General features: G+C 32.2%; 1 protein-coding gene across 2 annotated transcripts; it reads right to left on the reverse strand.

The window, feature by feature from the left end:
- Positions 1–1,486: 1,486 nt before the first annotated feature.
- LOC114329964 (F-box/WD repeat-containing protein 4) lies at positions 1,487–14,783 on the reverse strand. 2 transcript variants are annotated; one of them, XM_028279255.2, is made up of 6 exons: positions 14,623–14,783; positions 14,267–14,517; positions 6,301–6,594; positions 4,914–5,228; positions 2,779–3,055; positions 1,487–2,054 (listed from the first exon to the last, which is right to left on the reverse strand). In XM_028279255.2, exons 2-6 carry the CDS (start codon positions 14,464–14,466, stop codon positions 1,884–1,886), a joined length of 1,257 nt encoding a protein of 418 aa, XP_028135056.1. In that variant the 5' UTR covers positions 14,467–14,517; positions 14,623–14,783; the 3' UTR covers positions 1,487–1,883. The 2 variants fall into 2 exon arrangements, with proteins under 2 accessions (XP_028135056.1, XP_028135066.1); XM_028279265.2 differs by having other exon boundaries at positions 14,267–14,652.
- Between the last annotated feature and the right edge of the window lie 1,211 nt (positions 14,784–15,994).

The following is a 15,994-nucleotide window of genomic DNA, read 5'->3' on the forward strand; positions in this document are numbered from 1 at the left end:
GAGCGTATAAAGGGAACTAGTCCGGGACCGATTACCTTTATACAATAATTCTTACGTTAGTTAGTCTTACGATGTATTTAAGGTCTCGTTTGTAATAATAAACCCATGATACTATAAATAACAAAGATAATATATTGCACATCCGGAAGTCGTGACGTAACTGGAGACCGGCAAGTTCGTAATGGTTCGTAATCATTCGTAATGTCCGATTACTTTGAATTGTTCGCGGTTGTATTTTATATTTTATCTTTGACAGTTATTTTGACTGGAATCTCGACACTAAATTCTTTTCGAATGCATTGAAGTTTAATGTTATTTTGCTAATTGAATAATTTCATCACATAATGCATACAAATCCCATTTAACTTTAACAAGAATTCAAATTCAACTTCCGGTCTCCAGTTACGTAATCAATGCGCGAACTCGGACGTATTTGAGCTACGGGAAAATACTATCTATTTACAGGATCATGAATTAACCTTTTTTTATAAATAAATTAATAATTTAACTGTAGAGAAGCAGCACCATTTCATCTTTTATTCATTGATTGTATAAAGGAATCAACTCCCAGCCTTTAAAAACGACTCTTTGAGCTTAATCGTTTTCAAAGCCAAGTTTGCTGTATCACATGTCACACTAGTCTCCTTCTACATTTCATCTGCAGAAAAAAAGTTGATAGATCATCAAGTTTCTAAATTAAATAGTTTTTTTCGTTTTTCTCAAAACTAAGTATTGTGGACTTATACCCTTTATACAATAAGCGATTCAATTGCTTGGAGAAATTGTTTACAAAATTCTGAAATAATACAGTTAAAAGAGGAAAATTTTGTCTAGAGCTAGCCCAAAAACGAAAAACGATATTGTTAACATTTTATTCATACTCATACTCAAATATACTCCATCTAATTTACTTACCGTTGCACGTCATCCGCGTCATAGCCCGTGACGTCACATGATACCAACACGAAATATTTAGGCGGTAGATGTGTTCTTTTTTAGAATCACTTTGCCGAGTACACTAGCATTACAGCCACTAGACATATTTTATTATATACGCGTAGAAATAATATTTAGAGATTTCCATTAATGTTAACTTAAAGAAATACACAATAATATGTTTCATTTAATTTGTATTAATGGATTATAAAGCGTTTTTATGAAGCACATTTGTTCGGACTACACTGTAACTATAATCGAACGAAGGTGATATTTTGGCATAAATTGGTTTGCTGACGGTTTCTGACTAGTTTGACTGTTTGCTAGAACAAACTTATTATCAAGTGCTAAGATTGATAATATAGAGACAGATGAGGGGAGGAAGGAATATAGGAAGAAGAGTATGGTAGCAAAATTAAGGTACTGGTTTAAATGCAGTTCCATAGAACTTTTCTGAGCAGAGGTAGATAGAGTAAAGATAGTGATGATGATATCCAACCTCCGATTGAGAGCCGTCACTTAAAGAAGATTTAGAAAATAAACAACTAAGTAGGCCAATAACAACATATTTATTTATTTATTATTTACAGACCATTCCCATTGACCGATTATATACAGACTGTTTGTCTAAAAGAAAATAAAGGATTTATTTATTTAATTTTATGTTCATTATTATTTCATCTTTATCGTGTTTTACTTGTGGTATAGTACTTACTGCAGATGCTGAATATTGAACGGGCTCGAAATTATTATAAAGATAAATTTTATTCAGGATTTGATAAAGGCCAATAAGAAAAGATTTTTAAATTATGGCAAACAACACGATATTTGATCTTAAATACTAATATGAATGTCATTATAGTAAAAAAATATACTAAGAATCAGTCTTGAATAAAAATTTGCCTTTGTACAACTTTTTCTATTATAAAGACGGCATTTAGGTTAGGTTAGATTTTTAAGAAAAATGAATAGTCATGCGAGGGTGCCTTATATGCCGAAAAGTCGAGTACATGCAAGTTCTGATCTGTTACTGCAAAAAGCGACTCTGCGTCGAACGCCAAACTATAAACTGGACTACTTTTGTTAAATTTCTTCTGTGATGAGTCCATGAAGTACATCTAAAAGAGGAAGATCTTAGTATTAGTAAAAATTTAAAAATTAGTAAAAAATAAAATGGATTTAAAACAAGTTAAAGAGTCGAAGATTTAAACAGTCGAATCAACTGAGAATATTTCAGAGCAAAATACTAAGAAAGATATTTGGACCAACCCATTGCAGCGATGGCTCGTGGAGAATTAAAATGAACTACGAGCTGGATGAACTAATGCAGAGCGCAGATATCAGAGCGCAGAGGTTAGATTTGTAAAGTCACAAAGACTAAATTGGCTTGGTCACTTAGAAAGAATGCCAGATAATCGAGCTGTAAAAGTAATCCATATATGAAAGCCCCAAGGAAATATAACATTGTTAAGCAGGCCAAGACTCACAAAAAGGCTTGTTTTCCCCTATTTTTTAGTTGTATTAACTGCTATTTCGCGCAAGGGTAATAAATTAAAATATTTGTAACCAGTCGTATCTTATAGAAAATCCAACTGTGACTATTTTATTTCATTACGATTTTGCTCTAAAGGAAAAGTAAAAAAACGATGTTTTTGATCATTTTTAATTACTTTAATTTTTTATTTCCGACCTATTTGAAAGAGAGGGAAATTCAAACAACTTTTTCTGCAAAAATCAGAATGTTTTCATTTTTCACAGATCCGGCCTGCTGTTTAAAGTTAAATTCTTTCTTTAAAACCTTCTTATTTAATAAAAGTGAAAAAAAAATAATCTTTGATTTACCTGGGCTGCAGCACCTTTCCTGATATCCCACAAGGTGCATCTACCATGCACTTGAGCTCCAGCTATAAGAGTATTATGGAAATCATAATCCATACAGTACAAGCAAGTCGCACATGGATCGAAAAAACACCGCTCGAATTTCCCTGTCCTAAGGTCCCACATTCTGATATTAGAATCATAACCACACGTCCATATCTTATGCGGTCCATCCCATATTATATCATGGATTCCTTCTTTTACTGACTGATAAGATAAGACAAGTTCTTCTACGTCAGTCCTAGTAAATTATAATAAATAATACGAAAAATACTTTTGTGAAAAGAGCAAAAGAAATATGAATTATTAACATCTGTAAACGGACATACAGTATGCAGCAAAATAACCAGTACTGAAATGTGTTATGTGCCGAAAGGTAGTGAGGGTTTCCGAACGTCGTTATAACGTATGTGAATGTCATGTTAATGTTGGGTGCTTCAGAATGGTTCTCAGTTTTGCAGAAAATTTTTTTATCGTAGAGCACTATTTTCAGTCGTACGGAAAAGGTCGCGAAAATGGCACAAGCTTAAAAGCAACAATGGTTTCAGCAAGACGGTGCAACCTGTCACAGGGCCAGGATATTTTCAAATACTGAGCGATCATTTTGGGGATCACCTTATTTCACGTGACAGTGATTTTCCGTACCCATCGCACTCACCAGAATCGCCACCTGATGCGTACATATGGGGAATGCTGAAGGAGGCAGACCGATCTACCATCTGACATTCCGGAATTACGGACTAGAATTAAAGATTTTTTTCGTGCCAGAGGGCATAGCATATGTTTTATCATGAATAATGTTTGCAAATCTATATCATATTGTCGATTATTTGCAAAAAGGGGACATTTTTATATTTTTACTGAGTGAAACTTAGCTCCTTTTTACACAACCAATTTAAAAAAATGTTACTTGGCACCAAAAAATTATGAGACTATCTCAACAACAGTAAATAATATACTTGACCCCTTTTTACAGAATAGTTAGAACCTTCATATACCTATCATTTTTGCACATAACCCCTCTTTTGAATAAAATGTCACTTGGCACCTTCTTGCAAATCAGCGACGTTATATACTAAATATAATATATAAACAAGCATAAGTACTTCAATATTCATTTCAGTACTGTTTATTTTGCTGCATACTATACTACAAATTACTGATAAATTTCAGGTGAAAGTAGGATTGCACCAAGGCTCGGTGCTTAGTCCTTATTTACTCTCATTAGTTTTGGACCAGATAACAGCGAAACTACAGGGTAGCATTCCATGGTGCCTAATGTATGCTGATGACGTAGTGTTAATAGGAAATAGTGAAAGAGACTTAGAACAAAAACTAGCACAGTGGAGACAGGCTCTGGAGGAAAAAGATTTAAAACTTAGTAGGACAAAAACAGAGTATTTGGAATGTTCATTTAAAGATGGAGTTACTACAAATAAAATGGTATCTTTGGAAGGTGAAATGATTGTGAAAAGCAATAGTTTTAAGTACCTAGGATCGGTATTACAGAGTAATGGAGAAATAGATGGAGATGCATGCAGTAGAATTAGGGCTGAATGGATGAAATGGCAAGAAGCGAGTGGTGTGTTGTGTGACAGAAAAATTCCAATGAAGCTGAAGGGAAAATTCTATAAAACAGCCATAAGACCGGCTATGATGTACGGAACTGAATGTTGGGCAGTGAAAAAGAAAGAGGAACAACGAATGCATGTGGCGGAAATAAGAATGCTTATATGGATAAGTGGAGCGACAAAGAAGGATAAAATTAGAAATGAGTATATTAGGGGAAGTCTAGGTGTGGCACCAATTGATGCTAAAATGAGAGAGCATAGGTTAAGATGGTTTGGTCATGTTCAACGTCGAGGCGTTAATCACCCAATACGAAGAATAGCTGAAGTGCAGATTCCTGGAAGGAGTAGGAGAGGAAGACCAAAGAAGACCTGGGGGTAGACGATAAGGCAGGACATGTTGGTAAAGGGTATTAACATTGATATGACCCAAGATAAAATGTGTGGAGACATGCAATTAGGGAAGCTGACCCCGCATAGGGATAAGGCAAAGAGAATGATGATACTATACTACGAATTATGTATATTTACCTGTCTACATTGCGAATATAGAGATAACTGTAGTAATGGCGACCCGCTGTACCAATTGCTAATTTGTTTTCCACTGAAAATCCAACTTTCCAAATTACATCGTGATATGACCACGAAAGTACTTTATTTATATTTTGGGGAGTAACACTAGGTTCAACTTTCGAAACAATTACATCACCTCCTCTAGCCCCAGACGCCAATAAGCTACAGCTGTTATTTAGGGCTACGGAGTGCACATCATCCTGATGATATATTTTTAGCATAAATATTTTGCTATATCTATCTTGTAAGTCTTTCATCCAGAGTGATCCATCCCTGGAAGAAAAAAGAAATGTTGATACCTACAGTTTATTCGCATGACTTAAGCACTAGATATAAACAGTAGTTGACAGCGATGTCATCACAAGCAACGAACGAAATGGCTATTTGGTTAGTGTTTGAATATTTTTGGATAACAGTTAATTATATAATTAATTAATTTAATTAATAGAATTATTTTTTCACTATCTATGTATTCAGTGATTACAATAATTTATATACTATATAATAAGAACTAATAATCGAGAAACAAAAAGTGATCAGGTGATTTTTATAATATACTGTTACTATGGAATGAGAAAACATGTTTTACTTTAAAAAAATAAAATCGTTGTTTACATGCAGTGCATGTGCATGTCCTATAGAAATTTAGTGTAACAGGTCTTTCCATCATGTGACGAGAACAAGCACAGCTGCCATATTGACATTATTTTTTATTATTTGGAAGAAGTACTAAACAATTATCGCCAGTGAAATGGCCATCGATGAAAAACTCCCTAAAATACGATCTCTAACAATTCCTTTCCAAAAATTATCTTGTTCTAGTCTATAGGCAAGGGCTGTTTCGTGGCCGATCAAATTTCAAGGAGGTAAGAGTGTATTCTTACTTATTTTAACCAGCTGAATTCGAATTTCAAACTTACTTTTGCGTCGGAAGTGACAGGGATTTGTTATGAACAATTGTTTAAATTATTATAATTCGTAAACTAACAAATATAGATAATTTTTATAAAATGCAATTTGTTCCTTTAAAAAAATCTACAAAATGATGTTTGGTAAACCTTGATCCAATAATTAGAACTGGAGATATTGCGAAAACATTGCAAAATTATGACATTTAGGATATTATTCGGCTGCATTCGATGCACAAGCATCGAATTTGGAATTCGAATTCAGCTTTTAAAAATACATAAGAATACATTCTGAAACTCTGTGGATGATGATCAGCCACAAAACAGGCCTGACCCCAGGACTATTCAGGGTATTGAGTATGTTCATTTGTTATCCAGTGAGAATTTTCCTCTAGCTTATTAGTTTTTGTAAGATAAATTACTACATATTGTCTTACCTCATCCCTGCTACTATCAAATTATTCTTAACGTGAAAATTAACAACATCTGCCTTGCTGCGCTGAACTGGAGGTGATAAAACATAGTGTGGATTAGCTGCATGTAGATTTCGATAACGTCTCTTGTAACAAAAAATGACTCCTCCACGACTTATCCACAAATATTTCTTAGATAGCTGAAGATAAGGTAGAAATTTTCGTTTGGAAAATAGCAATGGCGATTCAGTATATTTAGCTTCTATCCAATTACGAGAAATTCTTACTTTTTCAAAACTACTTAGTTTTCTGTTACATCTGAAACAAGCAGTAAAAAAATTAAGTTAAGAGATTACTTAAGAGTACTATACTATAGTTACTAATATACCAAACAGAAATCTTTGTGAATTTTATGCAGAGATAATTCTTTAGCACAAAATTCGTATATTCTGTACACAAGAATGTTACAACATTTTTTTTTCCAAGTCGTAGTAAAGTGGTGTGATAAGTAAATGTGAAATTTTGATGTTGTCAACAAAACATACAGAAAGAATGCCAGTAACATCAAGAAATGGAACTGTGAAAGAAAAGTTTCATTGATTTATCTGACCAAATAAAGGGTTATGCTTCCTGCTGTCTTGGAAGAACGATGAAGTAGTATCAGAAAATGGCCATTGAAATTCTTCTGGGGTATGCAGTTGTAAACACATTCATGTTATATAAAAGTAATGGACTCTAATATTAGCATAACGCAGCTCAGAGAAGCAATAGGTAATAGGTAATAGAAAGAAGCTAATAGAAAGATTTACTGAAAGTAAACCCAAAGGAAAGACCTTCATATGGGGAAAAGCATATCCTGGAATAAGAAGAAACCAAGAATAATTGCAGATGTGTATTTTGCTATAAGAAGTTGAACGCAGAGTTCAACAAAAAGAGCACAACTTCCAAAGCAACACAAAATAGATGGAAATGTGTTCAATATGGCAAATCCTATTGTGTAACTTGTATGACGTATGTCCACACCTGTACTCTCTAGGCGTTTTATATAGAATGTGACAGTACTTCCTATACAAATACTTTTTTTGTTGTTATATTTATACAGTAGACTCCCTCTATACCGAGAACTGAAATGGCAGACTAATTAGCTCGTTATAAGTCGATCTTGTTACCTATATCAGACAACAATACAATTGTGCATAAATATAAAATTTGTTGCATAAATATGTGCAATAGTTTTCTGAGACATTAACTTCCTGTAGTGAAGCCATTCAGAGCAATATGATGCTAAATAATCTTTGAATAGCACTTTTGAAAAAGAGTTGGTGGATAAACAGGAAGAAGTTGACAGGCAACGGAGTTTATTACATCACTGGCTTCTATAAGCACACAGATTTTAGGTATTTCTGTATATAGGCAGCTGGAGTATTTATTTATAGCAATCACCATGCAAAAACAGGTAAATAAACATGTTCTTTGATCTCACTTCCCCTCGTTATAACCAAATATGCCTCGTTATAGAGGGTTACAGTTTGCTAGGAATTTCATGAGACACCTAATGAGTGGTTGTTATAAGTGAAACCTCGTAATAGCCGTGTTCATTATAGAGAGAGTATACTGTATTACTCTTCTTTTTTTTTATTTATTTATTTATTAACGGGATAAACCCAATACATACAAAATACAATAATTTCTTGTGAGCAGTTTCTTGTATTGTTGAAGAAATAAAACTTTTTTAAAAACTAAAATGTGTATTATGGTCGAAGCGAAGATCAGTGGGATATGCGCATTTTATCAATGAAATTCGATATTTTTAAGACATTCCAGAAGCCGCTACAGATAAAATGTTTTAACAACCTATTAATCATTCAGAATTACTCGACTGATATTAGTACAGTTAAAATAATTAAGACGATAACCGGACAATAATGATTTAATGAGTGAAATTTGAAGTTTTTTTACTTTAATGTCAAAAAGAGCAAGTCCATTAGCAGAACCCAATTAAAAATTATTTTGCACATCATATTTGAAACATTATTTGGTTGAAAAATCTCATTTTTGTTGGCAAAAAAAATATATTAATTTGTTTGGACTAAATTACAGTTGTGTTGATCTTAAAAAGGATATGTTACTATCAACATTTACACAGTGTTGCCAAACTGAATTTTGTTATTTTGAGTGGAAATTTTCCCAGCGATCTACGAGAGTACAATACTTTTTATTTACCAGATTTCCTAGTCTCTATACTCTATACTGTAAAAGAGCAAACATCAACAAGCAATGTGCTAGGGAATATCTATTGTTTTGTTACTTGCAGGGCCGAGCTAATCAATAATACTTGTTGAGGGGGGCCACTAATGTCAAGCTCTCATATACTTATCATTGCAGTGCAAACCAATACTAGGGCAGTCCCCAGAGTATAACAATCGTGTGAATCAATTGTGACTTACACGACCCTGTAAGTAAAATAAACGTGAATCATATATGATTCACGGATTCGCCCAACATTCAACAGGTTAATGGTAAACGTGTTAAGACAATAAACGTTAGACGTACTGCCCTCCTAAGCCAAAAGGGGGTATCTGTATTTTATATTGTTTTGAGTTAAGAAGGTATTTAGATTTTGTTTATTCGCATCGTTATTTTGTTTACAATATTTAACTTCAAATTGAAAATATACGTAGTTTTTTTTGTTTTTTTAATACAAATAATAAAATTCAGCTTTTTTCGTTTTTTACTAAAAAAAATGTAGTTACCCCCATAATTAAGAAAGGATTCTAGGTTAAGTACTAAGATAAAACACCGTATCTACATATACACATTTATTTTTAAATGATTTGGTTTAAATAACAAACTAATTTCTACAAAAGATACTAAATTAATTTATAAATCATCATTATTTTCTTCAAGGCACTGAGTGGTAGGTATTTCTTTCCAAAAATTTAAACGATTTTTTGGCATGATGGCATTGTCGGCTTCTAAAAGCTTTGAGATAAGATTATTTCGTCTTTCTTCTGTAATGCCTCTTGGTTTTTCTTTTGTTTTTGGAACTGGTATTTTTCCAGACTTTGTAATTTTGGCATTCAAAAAATTTAATGTTACATCAGGGCCACTAAAATTGTCTTTATAAATCAGTGACATTGATCCCCTGTGGGCTGTAATTTGAACAATATCCTGAATATATGGTCGCTCACTATGTGCTTTTTTCAGTTTATAAGCGGATGAATAATCCTGCCAGTCATAGAAATCGCGAAGTTCCATTTCCAAAACTATAACCCTCCTAGAATTAGCTTGTTGAACAGCTTTTTTAAAATCTGGAAAGTCGTAAACTTTCTTAGTTTTTCGCAGAGATTTTTCTACTTGATGGTGGAATGTGTTGGCACTCATAAAGGTGTGACCTGGTTTGAAGTAATTTATTTCTATTACTTCAGCAGAAATATCAGATGAGTTTATTATATAAACTAAAAACGTAAAAAACGCCCTGTTTTTATTTTGAGAAGTACAATTATCTACCCACAGAACAATTTTTTTCGCATCTCTCTGGAATAATAGGAATTTGTGATAGGTACTTATTATATCTTCTTTTTTTTTCGCCCTTGAATTGCCTCATGCCAAATCGCAGCTACAGGTTTAATGTTTTTGTTTTTAGTCCCTACTGGTACAAAACTTTTGTTGTAAGCAATCAATCTTTGAGTAAATATAACTGATTTAAACATGTCACACCGGGGTAGCATTATTACTTTTTCCAAATCAACGGAATATATAACTTCTCCTTCTTCTGGTTTCTTATCGGCATATTCTTTGTACAGCAGACGTGCATCTTTACTCCTTTTTATATGATTGGACCACCTTTGGCACTCGGTACAATCATTTTGTAAATTTTCTTCAGAGTGTGGATGAATTTTAAAATGCTCACACATTTTGCATTCTTCGTGACCCAACGTTACAAAAGATATACTTAACTTTTGTACTATTGAGCGATATAAATCATAAGAACAAGTTATTTTAGGATTCTTCACTTGAAAATTGCTAAACATATCTTTAATGGTTACATCGCTTGGTAAATAATGGTCTACCAAACACTATGTTTCTTGGAAACACAGTGCTTAATAATGGTGCGGATATTGTTAATAATTTTGCGCAATGCTTTCAAAATATTTACAGAGTAAATGATGATTTAATACAGCCCACCTTAGAATATGAAAAAACAGTGAGTCTGAATTCTTGTAATGTATCTATTGAAATCATATTTGAAAAATTAGCCAATTTAGACATTTTTAAAGGCTCTGGACCTGATGGAATTCCACCCTTACAATTAAAAAATTGTAGATGTACTTTAACCCGTCCCTTATATTTTCTGTTTTCTCATTCACTTGATTCAGGTATTTGTCCAAGTTTGTGGAAATCTAGTTTTATTGTTCCTATTCATAAATCAGGTGACAGGAGTAATATAGCTAACTACAGACCAATAAGCATTCTTTCTTCTATTCCTAAAATTCTAGAGAGTATAATATGCGACTCTATTAAAACACCTTTATGCAATGTACTAATTGAAGAGCAACATGGTTTTCTTTCAGGTAGATCAACTTCTACAAATCTTTTACTTTTCACGCAATACATATCTGATGCTTTGGAAAGGAGACTACAGGTGGATGCTATTTATACAGATTTCTCCAAAGCTTTTGACACTGTGAATCATAAATTGTTGTGTAACAAGCTTAAAGCTATTGGATTTACGGGCAATCTGTATAACTGGTTATGTAGTTACCTAACTAGCAGAATACAACTTGTTAAAATTAAACACTTTCAATCTAGTGAAATTTCCGTAACATCTGGTGTTCCACAAGGAAGCCACTTAGGGCCTTTCCTTTTTAATATATTTGTTAATGACATTAAATCTCAAATTAACTCTAAATTTCTGCTATTTGCTGATGATTTAAAAATCTATAGAATTATCGAATCCGTCTTAGATTGTGAAAAACTTCAAGATGATATTAACAAAATTATGGCATGGTGCAATTGGAACCAAATGAGCATTAATGTTGGAAAATGTCACTTTATTAGTTTCTGTAGAAGAATTAACAACCTCTTTTATAATTACAAATTAGCTGAAGAACCACTGAAGGCTGTATCAACTGTAAGAGATCTAGGTGTTCAATTAGATTCCAAACTAAATTTTTGCGCTCATTTTGATTATGTGAATAACCAGGCATTTAAAATGTTAGGCTTCATTATTAGAACGTCTAGATGTTTGCATAACATTAGTTCCATCAGACTGATTTACATTTCCCTAGTTAGATCTGTTCTTGAGTATTGCTCAGTTGTTTGGTCACCCACTTATGAAGTCCATATAGCCAAGCTTGAAAAAGTCCAAAATAAATTCATTAGGTACTTGAGTTTTAAATTACACAAACCTTTAAGTGACCATTCCTAGGCTATCTTCCAGACGGATATATGCTGATGTTTTATTTCTTCATAAAATACTGAATTCAAAAATTAATTGCAATGATTTACTGTCTCTAATTGACTTTAATGTTCCCTCTAGAGTTACTAGAACATCCCAAAATTTTGCAATTAAATTTCATCGCTGCAACTTTGGTAGGCATTCTCCGCTGAGTAGAATCATTCTAAATGGAAATAGAATAGACCTGGATTTGTTGCTGTGCGCTTCGGAAAATGTTTGTAGACAGTGTTTAAAAAAAAATTTGTAATCTTATGTGATTTATATTTGTTATTTACTTTGTATTATTTTAATATTTGTTTTTTCTATATAGCTACATCGCCAATTTTTGTCATACATATTTACTATATCTTTATATTTATTGTATCACTAGATAATTATAATATTTTGTGTATATATTAAATTGGGTGGTACCCCGTTAATAAATAAATAAATAAATAAATAAATAACGTCGCTTGGGTGCATGTTCCCTGCGATAATGAGATATCGATGGGTTGAAAGATTCGATATGTTTTTCTATTGCTGTATGGTCCAATTTATTATGAGGTAGACTTCTACAGTTTTTATGTGGTTTTGGAGAGAGTAATGAGCTCGACGATTTACAAAACCTTTGTAGAATTTTGTCATTATTTTTGTGAAATCCTAGAGTTGTAAGAAAAAAGGTTTTACAAACTGACTTACATTCTCCGTCTGCTGTTTTTAAAGAGTAACTAAGAGTATTCGATCTGCAAGATTATAGTCCAACAGTTTTACGTTTTACGTTTGTCTGGCTGATGCTGGATAACATAAATTGGTGCTGTTGTTGGCGGTCTAGATTCCAGAACTAATTATTTATATCAGTTCTTCTTTCCTGGTTTATTTTTGAGTTACATGTTTTCTTACAATTATTATCACATCCATCCCTAACAGAATGTGAATCCCTTAGTTTATTCAGTTTAATCATTTTTCTTTCTCCAATAGAATATTTAAATTTTTTACATCTACGTTGTTCCCCTTTCTTGGTAAAGCGTGTGTCTAGTTCTTTCTCATCTCTTTCTTCAATTTCTCTTCCACTATCTTCTAAACTGACAGGTTCAAATTCATTTTCACGATTATCGATGGCTAGTTCAGGATTATTCTCCACTACGACTTCCATTGTCACATTTGTTCCCAAATCAGGTAGTTCCAATGTATTTGCTTCAGCTTCCATGAAAGTTTCTGAATCTAAAAGAAAATGTGTAATGTTTGTTGTATCGACAGAATTTTCTGGAATTGGAATATCGGCATTCTCCAATAAAACAATTGGCGCATTTTCAATAATATTTTCCCATTCCACACCATTAATACTGAATGTTGAGCTGGACATAGCTAAGTCACATAACATTTTCCCTCTACTTTTACTCATCTGAAATTAAAAACAAATGTTTTACACAACCATCGTAAAGGCGCAAAATGTCGCCTGTCAAAATTTTCAATGTGTTTTAAATGTATTAATTTTTTTCGGATCCTATGAAAACTAGTAAGTATTATTTAAAAATTTACACGCAGAATGAAAGATTACGTTATTATCGAGGACCGAAAGTCCCTTAGAGTAAATAAAAAGTTTCTTTTGAATGAAATATTTGCAATTAAATTAAAAATCACACAAAACTTTCTTTTATTTTCACCCCTGTAACTTATTAAAATAAACATTATAGAAGTTTTTTGAGACTTTCGGCCCTTGGTAATAACGTAATATTTCATTCTGCATATATATTTTTCAAAAATACTTATTAGTTTTGTCAGTATTCGAAAAAAAAAGAATACATTGAAAATTTTGACAGGCGATATTTTGCGCCTTTTCCCTTAATAAATAACAAATTATTTCGTTATTCTGTATCTTCAATTTGTAAAAACATTGCAAAGAATCAGTAAGTAAATGAAAAAGGTAAATTCGCAAAGAAATTCATAGTAGGTACTTTTTTGTCCTGTAAAAGAAATCAGACTACACGTTTTAATTTGAGGTTATGGTAGCAAAATAAATAACTTACCTCTAAATCTGTAGTAAATCACTCACTATTCAATATTTACATACACTCTTTAATAATACTAGATTGTATACACCAAAATAAACAAATAAACTAAAAGAAACTATTTTTGTGTGTGCTAATGAATGAATGTTCACTAAATGCAATTACTAAGCGATTTTAACAGTAAGTGACATGTACTAAGCAGGTCCGGCCGTAACTGCATTAGTTTGTGTAGATTCAACTATTATTGCTTAGTATCAGCAGTTACCGCCAAATCGCTTAGTATATAACATGTGCTTTGTAGATACCGCTAAATATAAAGTCAAAAATATAATATTTATAAAGCAAATACGACCAATTCACTTTAGTATTAGATACTCGATTAGATAGAATAAGGTGTAATTATTGACTAGACATTAATACCTCATTTCTGGAAAAAAGTGTAGATACCCCCTTTTCGCTTAGTAGGGCAGCGTAGACGTAAGACGTTAAAATTATTTTAATACAAACTAGTGTTATACTATACTTACATTTTATTACTCACCTAGCCAAAAATTCATCACTGAATTGGTTTGTCACTAAAGGTGTGGGAAATCGTTTAAAAAGTAAGTTATCCCAATTTAGAACAATTTGCCTAATCCTTTTGCAAACGTATGGTAGTTGCATTAAATCATTTAGATCTAAATATGAAAATATTTTTATAAGAATTTCAGTTGACAGGTTCTCTAAACAAAGATGTGACATGATTGGGATTATTATTGTTGTATTTCTTATCTACCCATCTGGAACCATAAACTAAAATATATTTAAAATTTGTAAATAAGTATTACTGACTTTTCCAAATCACTAAAATTATATTTTAGAATTTTCATTTTAAATTTAACTCTTCTAACTCCTAACCTCTATGATGTCACTGTCAGTGTCAGTGGTGTCTCATCTTCCACCACAAATCACAACCACAACACAAATTTTGCAACAGTACAAATAATGTCCACTTTACATCAACAATAAATTGAACAAGAAATTGACAAAAGTCCACTTTACATCAACAATAATTGGACAAGAAATTGACAACAAGTTATTCAAGGTCAAATTCGGCTTATACAAAACACAATTCTACATCCAATTTTGCCGTGAATAAAAAGAAAATAAAGAAATTTGACAAAATAAAACATACCCAATTGTTCTATTTCATCAAATTCCTTCATTTTCTTTTACAAACCATACATTTTGTACTCGTCAAATTTAGCCTTGAATAACTTTGTCAATTTCTTATTCAATTTATTGTTGATGTAAAGTGGACAAAAGTTATTCAAGGCCAAATTTAACGTGTACAAAATGTATGGTTTGTAAAAGAAAATGAAGGAATTTGATGAAATAGAACAATTGGATATGTTTTATTTTGTCAAATTTCTTTATTTTCTTTTTATTCACGGCAAAATTGGGTGTTTTGTATAATTCAAATTTGACCTTGAATAACTTTGTCAATTTCTTATTCAATTTATTGTTGATGTAAAGTGCACTTTATACTTCAAATTTTCAGTCAAACTACAGAAGTCCACTATCATATAATTTAAAGCCATTGGGAATGTTATCGTTGTTGGCTATTTTTTATTCTTTCCTTTTCATGGAATATGGAACTGCAGCGGGATTACGAACACTCGATGCGAGATCGCAAAACGAACCGTAGGCAAACTCGATGCGAATACGCATCGAAGCCAAAAAGTGATTACGAACTGGGTTCGAGTAGACTGTCAGAAAATGATCGGCAATTATCGTATTTTTGAACCTGCGGGATAATATTTCGAACAAATGGAATGATGTGCACGTTATATGCCAAGCAGTTTCTCTCATTAACCTCAATAATTATTACAATAGAATATAAAATAAAGTTTTTATTACATATTTAATTGTTATAAACGATTATTTTATATTCTAAGGATGATACAGTGATAACGTGTACCTAGATATGTAAATATATAATTTTCGAACTTGAGTAGAATTTGAGATTTAATTATGATTTTTTACCGTTATTAAAGATTAAATAGCCAGGGAAGATGGGAGACGTTATATAAAAATATTACTAAAGGTCGTAATGGTCACTGCTAACTACCCATTCCCTTCATTGAATTTTGTCACAGAACATTCCTTATCTTACCTTTTCGCCATTAAATCTTACTCTGCAAATATTACAAGGATAAAAATTAACCATGGACGTTTCCTTCACATATTTTTAAAATAGGAATAAGTATTAGAGAACTTCTGTCCGTGT

Source organism: Diabrotica virgifera, chromosome 5, assembly GCF_917563875.1.
Source record: "Diabrotica virgifera virgifera chromosome 5, PGI_DIABVI_V3a".
Classification (NCBI taxonomy): domain Eukaryota; kingdom Metazoa; phylum Arthropoda; class Insecta; order Coleoptera; family Chrysomelidae; genus Diabrotica; species Diabrotica virgifera.

What these genes read in the sequence shown, in the direction of transcription:
- LOC114329964 (XM_028279255.2), bottom strand. Translation starts at nt 14,466, where the DNA reads ATGTCACATCTTTGTTTAGAGAACCTGTCAACTGAAATTCTTATAAAA. An exon ending in TATATTCGCAATGTAGACAG is followed by an intron (nt 3,056 to 4,913) that starts GTAAATATACAT and finishes ATAATTTACTAG; the next exon opens with GACTGACGTAGAAGAACTTG. An exon ending in GGAAAGGTGCTGCAGCCCAG is followed by an intron (nt 2,055 to 2,778) that starts GTAAATCAAAGA and finishes TTCCTCTTTTAG; the next exon opens with ATGTACTTCATGGACTCATC.